The 16,514-nt window shown below is 36.5% G+C and overlaps 1 protein-coding gene across 1 annotated transcript; it reads left to right on the forward strand.

The window, feature by feature from the left end:
- The first annotated feature begins 8,252 nt into the window (after nucleotides 1–8,252).
- LOC134534527 (ribosomal protein S6 kinase alpha-4-like) lies at nucleotides 8,253–15,649 on the forward strand. Its single transcript, XM_063373010.1, has 3 exons — nucleotides 8,253–9,218; nucleotides 9,322–9,556; nucleotides 15,504–15,649. The coding sequence occupies exons 1-3, from the start codon at nucleotides 8,253–8,255 to the stop codon at nucleotides 15,647–15,649; spliced, it is 1,347 nt and encodes a 448-aa protein (XP_063229080.1).
- The last annotated feature ends 865 nt before the right edge of the window (nucleotides 15,650–16,514 follow it).

The following is a 16,514-nucleotide window of genomic DNA, read 5'->3' on the forward strand; positions in this document are numbered from 1 at the left end:
TTCAATAAAATTAACTAATAGTATCCTCTGGTACAAGCGGAGCAGTTTATACAATAATTTATTTCAAGATGCTCTGATATGGAGAAATTTTTATTTATTAAAATTTAGAGTACACGCTCATATTTTGCAGCTATAGTAAATTTCTAACTTTCCGGCTACTCGCGACGCGTCACGTCCACGTGGCGAGGGTCACGGGTTCGATTCCAACACCTCTACGCATGACGCTAATTTATAAGCACCGAGTTTCTTTCTTAGGGCCGGTGTCACACTGTAGTTGAACCGAAAAGTTTGCTAGTTCATACTCGGTGATTCCTTTTGGATGAGCTGCTTTCTTTTCCAATTTCGATAAACTTATTTAGTGCATTCTTGAGAAACCTGCATTGTGCACTCTAAGAACTGTGTTTGGAAGAATATCCGGGCAAAAAACGCTGTGGATGTTTTAAGCGCATTGGCAGAAACGCATATTTCACACCGGCATTAGGTAAAAAAAATGTAGCAATTCTCATTGTTGTGTGATACAGTCTTAAGAAGCACGTTAGAAAGTAGTCAAAAATTAGTTTTAAAATTAATTGTCTTATTGGTCTGCATCCGATGTTAATCGGTGAAATTCAGATTTACAACCGAATTCATTAACACAGGAAACAAAATGGGCACACGCAATCAATTAACATTTATACATAAAAAGTTTGGGAACTCCAACGAAAGTGAAATTTTTCATAATGAAAATGTCATAATCATTTTAAAATTTAATGCTTTTATTGCTTTACTTAACGCCGAGTGAAATTTTTCACAATGCTACAAAATAAGCACTATTCTTAAATTTGAGCGTGCAAAACCACGGGTGGTTATGGAGCGATCATTATAACAAGCTACTGTTATAAGTATTGTAGTTATATTTAAATTAACTTATAATTAACGTTGCCTGTGGCATATAATTTGAAAGCCCACAAGCAAACTCTAAATAATAGTTTACAAAGTTAAAATGCGCTTGTCAATGAACAATTTTTATGTATCATGTGATATACCCTATTCTAGACGACTAGGTATAGTAACCTGTAGAGATAAGCCTACCTTAAAAAATTAATATCATCAGCTAGTTTTGTATATAAAATGAACGCAGTTTTTTAATGAATTTTTGATACGATGATATTAATACCGGTTGAGGGTATAGTGTAAGTAATTTTTAACAACAGAAATCTGTGACCTTTAACTAACGTTTTATGCGAAATTGTCATTCTAGGAGTAAAAATACTTATAGTCATACAGAGTTGTGTAACGATTCGGGAACCAAAGTTTGTGTAAAAGAAACAGTCTTTTAGTCATTACTATAGCTATATTATTATGGAACATTAAGGAAAAAATCTAGACTTTAGGCAGGGAAAATTAATCTTGTGGAACGTATTGGAGCACAACTATCAGATTCGCCAAATATTTTACTGTACCGTTTTTATGTGTTATCACTGATTTCGCCATATAATACCCGTTAAATAACTTCTAACATACATAAATATTATATTTATTTTATTCATTTATTGGATGTCACTTGTAAAGTACACTAAATTTCACGTAATTTTTTTTTCCTACTGAACAAACAGTGAGTAAATTAAATAACGCAAGAATAAAATCAGAATTTAATACATTTAAAGCCACTCATACAAATATACATATTGCAAATAATTTGATCATTATTATATCATATCAACTACGTGTAGTATACATTTAAATAATTATTATTTTTAAAATGTTTTAAGATACTTTTCGATTAGATTTATAACTTTTTTACCACACAAACACAAACACAAAAAAATATATATATGCGCATCTGCATCTCCATTCCCAGAGAAATTTCTCAAACATATGATTTTCGATATTTATACTTTGCAATCAGCCACCTTACACATCTTGAACCAATTTTATTCTTACTCTAATACAAAGCATTATGGATTTAAATTCACAATATTTATAGAACAACCAACACCAAAATTTAATCTAAATTATTTGTTTTTTCATTGACTTAAACAGTAACACATACAAGTTTTTTATACGCTATAAACTTTGTGAACTTAGCTGACTTAAATTTGATCTATCTATCACTTACTGAAGAAAGGAAACCTTTTTTACTCTTACAAAAAGCACAAAATTTACTAGTTTCTTGGCTTTGTTTAGCCGGGTGACTTAATTTCTAGCTTCAGATTTTAGAATAATTGAATTCCGAGTTTTCCAGGAAAGTCAAAATATAACATCTCTCAGCAGGAAAAATAAGGAATGACGTTTTTAAAGATATAATTAATAAATTACTATCAAATACATATAATTCTACGTTATTTAACAGACATTTTATGAATTATTTATAGCAAAATAAACCGAAAATTTACTAAAAATCAGTAATTTTGCTTGGATTTAAATTTTAAATACTAAATGAGGAACAACAAATCAGTATTTATTATTAAAGCCCAACGTGTAGATTTTCAACACTGAGCGCGGACAATTTTTAAGTGTGGTGGTGAGACGATTTAAACTGAATAAACATCAGCAAATAAGATGCCGCCGAGATGATCATGTTGCCAAAAAGTAAAAAGGTCTAAATTTTAATCCCAGAAGCATTGAGGTCTAGATCCCTACATGAAATTTGGTTAAGTAATTCGTTTATCTCATCCCTCACGCTATCTTTAAGTGATGTCAGTAGGAAGACGTCATGAATGGTGAACCGAATTTCACGCAACTGCGCCTTAACAGCGGCGCACAGCGAGACCACAGTTAACAGTTCTGTGGCGTAGGTGAGTGGCCACAACAATGATACGAAAAATGCAACGTAACCAAAATTTTGTCTTTTGTATGAGATAACTTAACTCTTGCTGATGAAAAAATATAAATATTCTATTTAAGTAATGGATCTAATTTAAAACTCTCATTTTGCATCTGGCATTAGCCTCAGTAACTAATATGGAACCTGATTCGGTGTCTGTCGCTGTATCGAAAGGACACAGTTGTAATTATTTCAGCAAAGAATTTATCTTGAGAAAGAATGGAAGAACAACACGAGAAGAACGATTGTGTTATAAATCCACTACGAATTATGATAAGTTGTGCTTGATGTAGCAAGTCGTTTACGCGAAGAGAGAGCTTAAAAAGACATGATAGAACTTGTAATGCCAAGACTGCGTACAAGCTGAGGTCAACGGTGGTTCTACTATTCTATAGAAGAGTGATCTTCATTAATTCAATAATTTACCTTGCCTTCAAAGAGATTTAGTTCATGGTTTTCCCATCTCGACAAAGAAATTAAATTGAAGGACGTTGATGATTTATGGAAGATTGAAGACAGTTGAAGGATTCTAAACGTGAAAATTGTGAATACATTCAAGCCGAATTCAAGTAGATTTTACCAACTTTATGAATTGGTGGACTCCTTACAAGGAAGCATGAAGACGACGAAGAAGTTTCGACATCAACGATATCGAATTCTTAGTTTAATCTGGGTGAAGACGATTCCTTCTATGTTGATGGCGACAGTGAATCTGAGGCTGATGACAAAAGCAAAGACGTAAAGATCTAAAGCTGACAAGATCGAAGACTGTGACGATGTCCTGAGACCGAAACGATGGAAACGTCGTAATAAAATACCATAATATTTATTATAAACATGCAGTCAAGATCAACGTATCAGAAAAGATTGATTTTATGTCATGTGAAGATCTTAAAATATCAGTTGATCACCTAAAACTTTTGGTGGCATCTGTTCGTAGAGGAAACTACACGCATATCGATGAAGTATCGTCCATACTTATAGAACTGCGGAAAGCTGGCTACATACAATAATATTTTGTTTAACTGTCATGTGTGTACTATTGAAAAATAAATTAATTATGTATATTTAAAAAGTATGTTTAATTTCTTGTAAACTGAATTCAAACTAAAACTGAGATCTCGTAATACTGCTACCTCTTCGTTTATTGTGCTACCGATTACGCATCCTTTTCTATTATTGTGCTTCCGATTGTGCGTCCTTTTCTATAAATGTGCTTCCCATTGTGTGTCCTTTTCTATGAATGTCCTTTCTTTTTTATTGAATGTGCGTCCGTTTGTGCTTTCTTCTGTTAAATGTGCTTCTTCTATGTCGAATGTGCTTCCGATTGTGGGTCCTTTTTGTAAAATATTTTTCCAGGTCTCTTGGTCCTTTAGTAAAAATTTCACGATCGTCTAATTGACTGTAAATAACTAACGACGAAGAAGTTCATGAGGTCCGGAAATGACTAGCCTATACGTCTGATATTGTTCATGACTCGGTCTCGTGGTCCGGAGACGCTTGGCCTGTATGTATGGCTTTGTACATTAACGGTTTAGAGGTTAATTAGAGTATCGGAAAACTAGACATACATGTTAGGTAATGCGACAACATATTCAATTCGTTGGACAGGTAAATTGTTTATGCTGTTTTTTTTTATAGTGAATGATTAATAAATCCCACGTAAGTAAGGGAAAACAGAATAGTTAGTATATTTATTATTAAGTTTCATCTGTCACTGGTCAAGAATCGAACCGAGGACAGGAATCCATCGATTCAATATGTTAATTAATGAGTGATTTTTTCGGTGACTTTTGTAATTTTTCCCGAATTTATAGGTCAATAAATACAAACTTCAAATGTTACTGGTCATAATGGTTTACTGGAAACTTGTAGTAGAGGATTTTTAGCTTCTTTTTTTTAATTACGATTTATTGACATTTCTTTTTTTTTATACATAAAATTAGACATTATTGCATCGATAGAGTATCGAACCAAGGACTGTAACTGATCGAATCAATGAGTAAAAATAATGTAAATTTTTTTGATGAATTTTGGAATTTTTCCCAAATTTCTAGCTAAATAATTATACAATTCCAAGATGGCACCCAAATGTCAAGATGGTGGGTGCCACGGTAATAATAAATGATTACTGCACTCTGGAGGGTAAGAATTAAACTAATATAAAGTCAGAACACTCAAGCAGACGAAAACAAGATGGTTGCTACGAGTTAACGAAGATAAAATGGCCGTCATGACGTCGTACCACCTGCAGATATATAGATTCGTGTTTGTGGTGGGAGGGTAGTCTGCCTGCGGCTGCCGTGGAGGAAGGGATCTGTAGACCATTTTTTGTTTTGTTTTTGGTCTTACCAGGTTCGAAACGATGACTGCAACTTGTAAGTGCATTTTTATAAATAATTTTATTTAAATTTGATGAATTAATTTTTGTTATAATTTTAGAATTTTTTTCTGAATTTCTAGCATTAAATTGTAGTTTTTCAATTTGGTGGGCGTAACGAAAAGTGCAACATTCTAGAATCCAATACGGCGGATGTAAAACAATGTGTTACAATGATGTCATAGTCTTCCAAGATGGCGAGCATGAAAAAAAAAAATTAATTTTTTTAAATTAAGATGGTAGACGTTACAATATGTGATTTTGTTATATATATTTTTATTTAAATTTAATATTTAGAATTTTTTAAAAATTTTCAAATTTATTTCACTAAAGTGTAGGCGTAAGTGTACATTTTTTAAAAATAATTCTTTATTAATTTTTTTATAATTAAATTCGATTATTTAATTGTTTATAATATCAAAAAAATTTCACGATTTTCTAACATAAAAATAACCGGATTTTCAAGAAATCCCTTTGGTTTTATGGTGCCCACAAAATTTAATCCTCAAAGTCCCTAAATAAGAATATCCTCAAAAACGCAGGCACTTATATTTCCTGTCTAGGGGGAAATGTCACAAGTTCAGCGTTGAGGTATTTACATGCACCGCGTTCGGTACACCTTTTGTTCGGCTAGTGCTGAGAGATCAACAGTGCCTTCTTGCTAATACTTAATTAAGGATAATTTTTTAAAAGCTTACATAATTTTACCGTTTTTCCCTTAAAGGAATACTTTTCGTATACGTATCACGCTTGGCATTATTTATAAGAATTCTACGTTAAATATGCTGTCAAAGTATCGTAATATAGGTTTAATTTCAAAATCAGAACACATGACTTAACTTTATTTTAAGGTTAGTCGTTTACTCATCCCCTGTGAGTACTGTTATTCCCGCCCATATTTTATACAAATATTTCTTCATAAATGTCTGTAATCAGCAATACAAAACAAAATCCAACTGGTATCGAATTCGAAATTTAGTTTGCTATATGTCAGCTTGTTACTTATTATTTACATAACATGTTGTTTTTTTAAAGAGTTTGCTATTAAGGTGTTTCATACAAATTCTCCATATTTTTGAATCATTAGACGCATCGTGTTTTTTTATTTTTATTTTATTTCTGGCTCCCTACCAAACAGAAGAACAAATTGGGTAAAGAGTTAAACTATTTTATGGGGACTGAATTGCAGCAGCCTTCTTCTTTCCGTAAATATTTATAATGTCACGTCATTACACGCTTTATATTAGCTTCACCTGTATGTTTGTATGTATGATTGTAACCGACTCCTTTGGTTGCGATTTTGACCCACTTTAAACGGCCAGATTTGTTTCTAACTTTGTAGATTTATTGAGTACCGATGACAATACACTAATTTGATAAGATAATTCCATTAATCTATTTGCAAAAAAAGATTTTTGTCAATTTATTGGTAAAATGAAACAAAGATTTATATGTAAAGAAATCCATTTCGCTTATGTGTGAATTTTTTCTTTCAGTATGTCTTTGGCGCGATATAAACAAGGCCTACTTAATATTGTGACATTTAATTAAATGAACAGTAAGAGTGGGTTATGATTATTGTGAACAATATACTTTCTTAAAGAGAATATTATCTATATTTGTAAAAACACCATATGCATAATCCCAATAGCTACACCTGATAAGCAGATTTTTTGAAATTCCACTCGAACACTAACCTGCAAATCTACACCAAGCAGTTAGAAATACTCCAAACTATGCCAAGGTCAATAAATCATTAAATAAAAGCCATCAAACACGGAAAATATGGAAAAGTTTTACATATTATATATTAAAAATCATATTTGGATAGAGAGCAGAACTTACAGTTTAAGGATTTTTACTTGGAACAAATTAAGAGAAAAAAAAACACTTTTATAAATAAACCAAACTAAAAAGTAGGAAATAAATAATAGTTTATAAAATTAAAAAAACACGCTTTATATAGAAAACAAACTAAAAAAATATTTAATAAATTTGAATTAACAATAGTGTAAAATTTTTTTATATATAAATTAATAATAATGTAAATAGGAAAATAATGTATTTAATTTAAAAAAAGCGTGGGGTGGTTTTTAAGATATTATGGAAAAGATAATCCTTCTACCCATATCTGTTAATAAAATATTTATAACTATTGATACCATGCACCCCACGCTTTTTTAAAATTAAATACATTATTTTCTTGTTTACATTATTATTAATTTATATTTATAAAAAAATTAACACTATTGTTAATTCAAATTTATTAAAATTTATTTTATATTTTTTAGTTTGGTTTTCTATATAAAGCGTGTTTTTTAGTTTTTTAAACTATTATTTATTTTATGTGTTTTTTAATCCTGACTTGAAACGCTAATGTTCCACGTGTGCGAACGCAGAAGTCGCAATACGCGTAGTTACACAGGCCGTGGACTAAGACTTACAGTTTCCTAAAGCTTGTGGTAATAATTAGTGGAGACATATATGTAAAAATTGTATTACAAGCTATTTATAGTAATTTCACACTTCATTTATTTTTTTATTTTTTGTTTTTATCTGGGAAAAAAACCACAATGACCAACAAGTAAAAGAAAATCCCTGCTTTATTTTTAGAATTCAAAGTATCGTGAATTTCTTAAATTTAATATAATTGTAAAGCTACGCTCCGATCATCCAAAATACCTACATGAAACGTCGACGTTGAAACCATCTATTAATTAAATGCAACGCATGGCCTTAAAAAATAAGGTGCGAAAGGTGGTAAAACATTTTAACGGGTTAGACTATCACAGGAGATTATAATGCACAGAAATACAAATTAAATTGACAAATTATGTTTCAAAAAACTAAAGTCGGTAATTTATTTATAAGCTCCAAGATCAGCATTGCTCGCAACAATACGGCTCTCGTTCAAGTCGGTTATTGTTGGAGTTACGAGGCAACTAACTTTTCAGAACTTTTCGCTGAAAGTTTGTGAGTTGAGTTTCGCAGTGTTTAAAGTGATCATAAGGAGATTATCGACGAGCTTTGAGAGTTCCTGCGATAGTCACGGTCGAGCTCTGAGCCATGTATCGTGGTGTAAGAGTTCCCGTGGCGGCCGGCAGCGCAGAGAGATTCGAGGTGCTGAAGGTGCTGGGTCGCGGCGCCTTCAGCACGGTGCACCTGGTGCGCAAGGTCGGCGGGGAAGACGACGGGCGCAGCTACGCCCTGAAGGAGCTGCCGAAGGGGCAGTACAGGACCCAAGAGGCGCTGTCCAGGTTCCTCCTGAAGGAGCGGCGAGTGCTGGAGGCTGTCGGCGAGGCGCCCTTCCTCCTGCACCTGCACTACGCCTTCCAGACGGAGGAGGCGGCCTTCTTCGTGGTCGACCACGCGGCGGGAGGCGACCTCACCGCCGTGCTGGAGGACCTGGGGTTCCTGGCGGAGGACCAGGCCCGCCTGGTGCTGGCCCAGATCTTCACGGCCCTGGACACCCTCCACTCGCTCGGCGTGATCCACCGCGACGTGAAGGCCGACAACGTGCTGGTGGACGGCGAGGGCAACGTGGTGCTGGCCGACTACGGGCTGTGCTCGGAGCCGGCGGAGGAAGGCTGCCTCGTCGGCCGCACCATATGCGGGACGGTGGAGTATATGGCTCCCGAGGTGTTCCTCAGGCGTCCGCCCGGGTACACCGCGGCCGTGGACTTCTGGGGCGCGGGCGTGCTGGGCTTCGAGCTGCTGACGGGGATCCTGCCCTTCGACCCCAAGTTCAAGGGCGACAGGAAGAAGACAATTCGCAAGATCATAAAAAAGGAGCCGAAGTACCCGCCGCGCCTGTCGCCCGAGGCGGCGGACTTGCTCAGGAGGCTCCTGTGCAAGAAGCCCCACAAGCGCCTCGGAGGGCCGGCGGCTGACCTGGCGGAGGTGAAGCTGCACCCATTCTTCCAGGACCTGGACTGGGAGGATCTGCCGCCCCCCTTCAGGAGGAGAGAGGGGCCGGAGTGGGCTGCAGAGAGCTCCGTGGACGAGGGTGCCTCAGAGGTCGGAGAGGTGCCAGTACTCATGCGAGGACACCTGTCGGGCTTGACTACACGTCGCCAGTCCACCAGCAGCCCTCGTCCAGACCTCAGCCCCCGTCCAGCCCCCAGCCCCCGTCTAGTCCTCGGACCCCGGCACGTCGTCCACAGCTCACGTCCAGTCCACTGCCCACGTCCAGTCCACGGCCCCCGGCAAGTCCACAGCCCACGCTCAGTCTACGGCCCAAGTCCTGTCCACTGCCGTCGTCCTGGCTTCTACCCCCGTCCAGTCCACGGCCTCCGGCAAGTCCACAGCCCCCGACCAGTCTAAAGTCCCTGTCCAGTCCACAGCCTGTCCCGTCGGCGACTCCGTCAGGAGTAACCAAGTCAGCTGCTGTGACCCGGGACCGTTCTTGCAAAGAAGACGAAAATGATGAATCAAACATTCAGGAAGACAAACCGAAAGGAAATCGTTTTAAAAGAGTGGTTAGAGGTTGTTTCATGAATTTAAGGAAGCTTTTGTGTTGTATTTAAATTGAGATCTGACAATAGAGATAGTGTATTTTTGGGCAAGTATTTCTAAATTTCAGTGATGGGACTGTATGGTGTTTTGGCAGCCCATTCGGAGGACGTTATTGTGGGAAAAGAGAACTTAATAGGTGTGAAGGAACTGCACACTATTGGTGCAGCCAAGTCGTCTTTTCAAACCAAAATAAATATTTCATTTATAAATCAGGCATTCTTTATTTGCGTAAGCTACAAAAATATTTACATATTTTTATTTTTGTTTTACATATCAATTGACGAGATAACATTAAGGAAACTTATTTTCTTAGTGGATAGATATAACTCAAAAGAATATACGATATTTTACTCATGGCATATCCAGAAGGACTAAACGTTTGAACAAAAGGGTGTTTATTACATTTTATTTATTTAAACTCTCGTCAATGTTTATTAGCTACACATCTCGGAAAGGAAATTTTTTCTTCCAATAAACAAAGAATATCCGGCTGATAAAAACAGACAATGAATAAGAAAAACGTATTTTTTTGGTTGTAAGAATTAACACTTATTAAAACTATAAAATGCCATTTATATCCTTCTGAACATCTTTTATGAAACAAATGTATTGTTTTAACTATACATGTATGTTAGTTATTTAAAACAGGTTGTAACTTTAGCTAACCAAACAAAACCTATTTCAAAACGTAATAACAGTTATGTAATAAAATAGTGTATCGTTTATTTTATCATACATAAATAAGTTAAATCTTCAAAGTTGGAATAATGGCCTAGCTATAAAAGGGGATTTCATCAAGTTTTATTTAATCATTGACTTAACTTAAAAGATAAATTTTCGTACAACATTATCTTTTGAGAAAAGTTTTCCACGAAGTAAATCGGTTCTATTTTTTGGTTTGAAACAAGAAAATTTCACGATTTCATTCTACTTCTTGGGCAGAGGAGATTATTTTTTAGTAGTATATAATAGTTCCTCTGGCACAGGGTTCAGGGTGTGGAGCTGTGTGCACGCCCTCCATATTGGATTGTGACGTCACGGCGGCCATCTTGGATGACATGACCTTGAACTTTGGCTTTGACCTTTACCGTTGACCTTAAAAATTTGCCAAAATTTCCATTTAAAAAAAAAAAACATTTCCATCAAAAAGATGGTTGTCTGTAAAGTCGGTTTACGGACGATAGTTTAACATGACAACGTCATAACAAAACACTGATAAAATGATGTATCCAGAAGAAAATGAATTATCATTTTCGGCCTGAGACTGAGACGTAATAGGTTTTTGCAACCAAACTATTTAGGCATAAAAGATATTATATTCTTTGAGGAAGAATTTTTTTAAATTTTTCTCTCTTTTGTATGATAAAATCTACCTCTGCATACTTTTATGAATAAAACTAGCAAACCCGGTGAACTCCGTTTCGCCACCAAATGGCTTCGTTTTTAAGTAACATTTCGTTTGGTTGATTAAAAGATGAAGAAAATTTTTTATTTGTTTTATATTTGAAAAGGAAAAATTTTATTTCATTTCACAACAGTAATGAATTCATTTTGATTACAAAAATGAAGTGTTATTTAGTTGAACTTCTCTAAGTAATAGAAAGTGAATCCAAAGTAAATACTGAATCGAAGCGTTATACGTGTCCGCAAATTACCCGTTTCATTGAAGTGCTCTTTGGTAAACCACATTTTTTTGTTTTTTGGTCTTACTTTAACACAAACAAAGCGGATGGTTCTATTTATTCCGCAAACACTAATCCGCGATCTTGCGGTTTTTGGCCCGGTTCCAACTCACGTTCAATTTCCGTCCACTTCGGATTGCATGTGAACGTAATAAATAAATCCGGAGTTCCATAATTTCGCACGTACGTCATAGCGTCTTGAGCGTATTCGTGCATGTGGCGTGGGCTTCCGATATAAGATGATGGGAGAATCGTCAGACGTCCAATATTCTGAACATCACCATCTGAATTAATAGCATCACGCAAGTGTATATAGTCCTCAGATCGTAGCTTTGCCTGATTGATTCGGATGAACGCTAAACGTTCTGTCTCGACTTTGACATACATGTCGACAGCGAATTGCTGGAAAAGCCGACGGCACTTCAGAATGACATTCTCCTCATGTGTACGAATCATAATACGATACGCATAGTAATACATTGCGCTTAGATTTTTATTCGTTGATACGCCTGAAAATGCAAAATTAAATGAATTGTTAATGGAAACCAATAATAGCAATAATAGCAATAATTAATGGAAACCAATAATAGCAATAATAGCAATAATTAGTGTGTGAATATTGTACCTGTAATTGGATCGACCATCTTCAACGTGATGTCGTATCCGTCTTGCCCTTGCCAATAAATGATTGGATATTGTAACGCATCGTAAAAACGATGTGTCTCGTTTACACGATGCATGATATTGCTTCTTCGCTGAACGACAATGTCTCGCGATTTAGTTGGATCGCCAACAATAATTGCAGCAACATCATTAACGGTGGGTGCATTGAATCTTCGCACATGTTCACCTGTTGGGGTACAATCCGCTCTTATGACAAATTTGTGCGTATCCGATGGCATTCGTTCCAATGCTGTTTTGAACATATTAACCACAGCATTATTAGCGTGAAAAAATGCTTGCAACTGTTCAATAATTCGTCTCTTTAACTGTTGTGTTCCCTGTATTTTGCATTGCACATTCAACTGATCCACCATCGACGAAATGAAATATATTTGCAGAAATTGATGCGGTTCATCTGGTGTTGGCACCATTGAACCATGCAAATGATATATTTGTCCTTGTATCTGTAATTGCAAACAAACATTTGTTTAAGAATAAGGTGTAACTTCTGATCGTGTGATGGTGTAGTGTGTGGTGTATATGTAGTTGTTATGTATTGCAATTCATTGTGTTGGTGTGAGTGATACTTTACCTTGCAAGTCGGCATGAAGCCGCCTTCTCGAATGATATTAGCTCCAAAGGAAGTCATGCGAAAGCAGTTATTGTATTCAAGGATGTGTTGAAGAAAATGGCTGGAATCGGGATCACTTCCATCGAACAATGGTTTCAGTGGCTGTGGTGGTGTAAGTAATGGATCCAGTTTGACTTTTCCACTTGCGCAGCACAATCCAGCCGTTTCTCTTTTGAACTTTAACGCATTGCAATATCGGCATATAGTCGTCATTGGTCCAATATCTAAATTTTCATCATCACTGTAGTTCGCAGTGGGATCATATTGGAATGCCAAGCGATTGTATGATGCCAATGATCTTCGTGTGCTCACGCGTTGTCTCAATCGGGCATTTTCTCTTATTATATTTTGTCTTTCTTCGCTTAAGTTCTGTGAATACACTTGTTGCTGGCTTGCATGTCTTGTGCGGCGGCCGATGTTGGCACGTCGTCCTCTAGGCATTTTGGGCTATGAACAGAGTGGTGAATTTAACCTCAAATGCACGATCCACATAATTTACACAGTTCAACTTACGACCTTAAAGACAAATGCCTGCTGTTGAAATTGAATAAAAATTTGCACAATATACGTTATATGTTTTTTTTACTTTTTTTTCTTCACAATTTCACAGTAAACACAATACCGGTTTGTCACATTAAATTAACTGAGCAGAGAACAATGAGTAGTTGATTTGATGGTTTCCAATTTAAATGTTAGGAAACGAATAACTTATTTTTTTCTCTTTTTTTTCACAATTTCACAGTAAACACAATACCGGTTTGTCACATGAAATTAACTGAGCAGAGAACAATGAGTAGTTGATTTGATGGTTTCCAATTGAAATGTTAGGAAACGAATAACTTTTTTTCTTCTTTTTTTTCACAATTTCACAGTGAACACAATACCGGTTTGTCACATGAAATTAACTGAGCAGAGAACAATGAGTAGCTGTCAAACAATGTATCACGCACCGGCGCCATCTACTTAAAATGTTGGTTTGTCCTAAATTTTTCCTGAATTTTCTTTGCTATAAACCTCACGGAGCCCGAGACCTTTCCAACGACTGCCAAACCGTGGCAATCGGTTCGTGCGTTCTGGAGTTATAGCGTCAGGAAGGAAAACCCGACTTATTTTTATATAGTAGATTGAATTATATTTATTGAATTATCACTATTTTGTATGGATACAAAGGAGTGAAATGAAATATACATTTAATTAATAACTTTACTTTTATTTGCATTCATTGATTCAAATATATTTATTACTTTTAAAGTGTCGCACGCGGTATTTATTTTTACAAGTACAAAAAAAAAATATTCGAATCAGCCGAGTATCGCACCGTCACTTTAAAAATTGGTAGTTTATCACGCTGACCACACAGCCACAAAGCCATTTTATAAATCACTGTTTCAGATGGTACATACATAATTTATAAAAGTTTTGTTTTGTGTTGAATTTTAAAAACGTATGTAGTCCACCATATTTATTTCTTATAGTGGTAGGCGGGAAATTAAAAATTAATTGTCCGCTGCAATTCGGTGGACGATCGTTAAATTACATAAAATTAATAATTCAAACAACGAAAATTTGATTGAAAATTTAAATCGATTGTTGTTCCAATCGAGTGGAAGAGAGATGCTACGCATGCGTACAGTAAGCAAAACAGGACAAATCCGTAGTGGGACATCCGTAGTGGGACATTCGTAGTGGGACATCCGTAGTGGGACATCCGTAGTGGGACATCCGCAGTGGGACAAAATTTCGTGCGTGTAGCCAGCGTTCATCGATTTATTAGACGTTGTTACGTCAAAAACTAGCCTAGTAATGAGATACAACATATCGATTACTAAACTCACGATTCTTCATTTATTATTTTTATTTTATCTACAGGCTACTCATAACTGTTCTGTACAAAAATCTTTGTGTTCGTATTGTTGGATAACAAGGGCCCCAGGCTATTCAACGCTAGATAAACCCATTTTTAAATATTTTTTTTATCTTTGGCTCAGTCATTCAAGGCGTACCAAGACAACTGTAGGCAATCAATCGTTACGTTGTATGCAGCCGTAGGGTTTTGTCCTGTCCCCTGTGCTGTTTTTGCTCCAAAATATGTTATGGTTTGTGCGAAAAGTGCAAATTGCTCGCCTAGTATAATTGCCACGCAGTGTAAGTCGTCCCAGGTATCAGCAGTAGGGCGGCGCTCTGCAACGAGAAGCAGACAAACATCTGACGTCATCGCAGCTGACGGGTGTGCAGACCCCAGGAGTTGGCAGCCTCAGGTTTGGGCGTCATGCTGGAAGTGCATGGGCAGATATTCCGCGACAAGACTACCAGCGGCGAGCGAGATTGCATTATAGAATCTTCCCAGAAGGTTCGAGAATGTTCCAGACGTTTCTGAAACATCGAAGAGACTTCCTGTTTGGATCGTTCTATAGACAGGAAACGGAAGTTCAGAATATTCTGGAACGTTCTCGAACGTTCCATTATCCTGTCGTGGTGGGGTATTTACTCCAGCTCAGAAGGGAATGTATAGGTGATGGTGGGACATATCCTTAAGTATACTTTAGTAAAAATGTTTAGAAAATGACATACATTTGTATGTTTTTTACATAAACTAAATTTATTAACATCAGCATCGTTAAATTCAGACATATTAGTTTTTATTATTAGGCTCACCACTTATAGACATTAGTTTCATAAACGAAATGAATTCACTACGTTACACATATTAACTAATTTTTCCTTAGTTTCTACAATACAACCTGAAGCTCTGCCCGAGAGAGTACCGATTCGTCTTACTACTCGCTGGGCGAGTCACTGGTCGAGCGCGAGAACTCGCTCCCGCAGGAACGTCAGTCGCTCAGCGAGTGGGTGACTCGCTTCTTCACGGCAGTTCCTGGTCGAGCGGGGACTTCGAGGCGGAGGAAACGTCGGTCGCGGAGCGAGTACTGAAGAAACTTCGGTGGCTGAGCGAGCTGGAGACTCGCTGCTAACCACCCAGAAACGAAGCGAGTAACAGCGGTAGCTGAGAACTGCTGGTTAAAAACTGGCTGTTTTAAATCATAGGAAAACTCGTAGATTCACCTAAAGTCAATAAACAGCTGACAGTAATGAATGCCAATGTAAGATTCCGAAGATATCTGTGAGAGCATCAGAATATTAGTAATAATTATTGAGTCTGGTTTTGAAAGTTTGTGTCGGTAGATGCACATGTTTTTGTGACTGATGCCATGCGAGCTACGTAGCCTCAGGGCATAGTGTGGCATTGTAAAGTTCATTCAGTATTTTAGATGTTACGTTCATTTTAAAATAAAAAAAATTATTGTTATTAAAGTTATTCTAGTTTTTTGTACTTAAATATTTGTTCAGTATGTGTGGGATTGCAACGAGGCAGCGGTGAAAGGAAGGCGCAGTCTTCTTCAAAGTTAAACCTTCATAATACAAATATGTTGCAATTAATATTTTGTTTGTAATAAATAAACAATTTAGATTTTGAATGTGCTCCAACCTTATTGCATCCTTGTTTATTATCAGGCTTGTGGGTAGTAATCGTTTAAAGGTTTTTGATGTGTTAACATCTTATCTCTTGGTAAACGGCATTTGGTAGGAGTAATTTTGTGAATGGAACGGAAATGTATAACCAGAGCGGTGCCATCTATGGTGCATGGCGCTAAACAAAGCTCGTAAAGACAAAGGGGAATTTTATAGTATAACATTTTTCTTAATGAATTTTAAAAAGATGGTCATTATTTTAATACAATTGCGTGTCAATATCAGATATTTCGCTTTCATCAGAGTCATTTAAATATTTATTTTTTATCTTTTCGCTCTGCAAATCGAATTTAGTAGCAGAGCTGT

This window comes from Bacillus rossius, chromosome 7 (assembly GCF_032445375.1).
Source record: "Bacillus rossius redtenbacheri isolate Brsri chromosome 7, Brsri_v3, whole genome shotgun sequence".
In the NCBI taxonomy this organism is placed as follows: Eukaryota; Metazoa; Arthropoda; class Insecta; order Phasmatodea; family Bacillidae; genus Bacillus; species Bacillus rossius.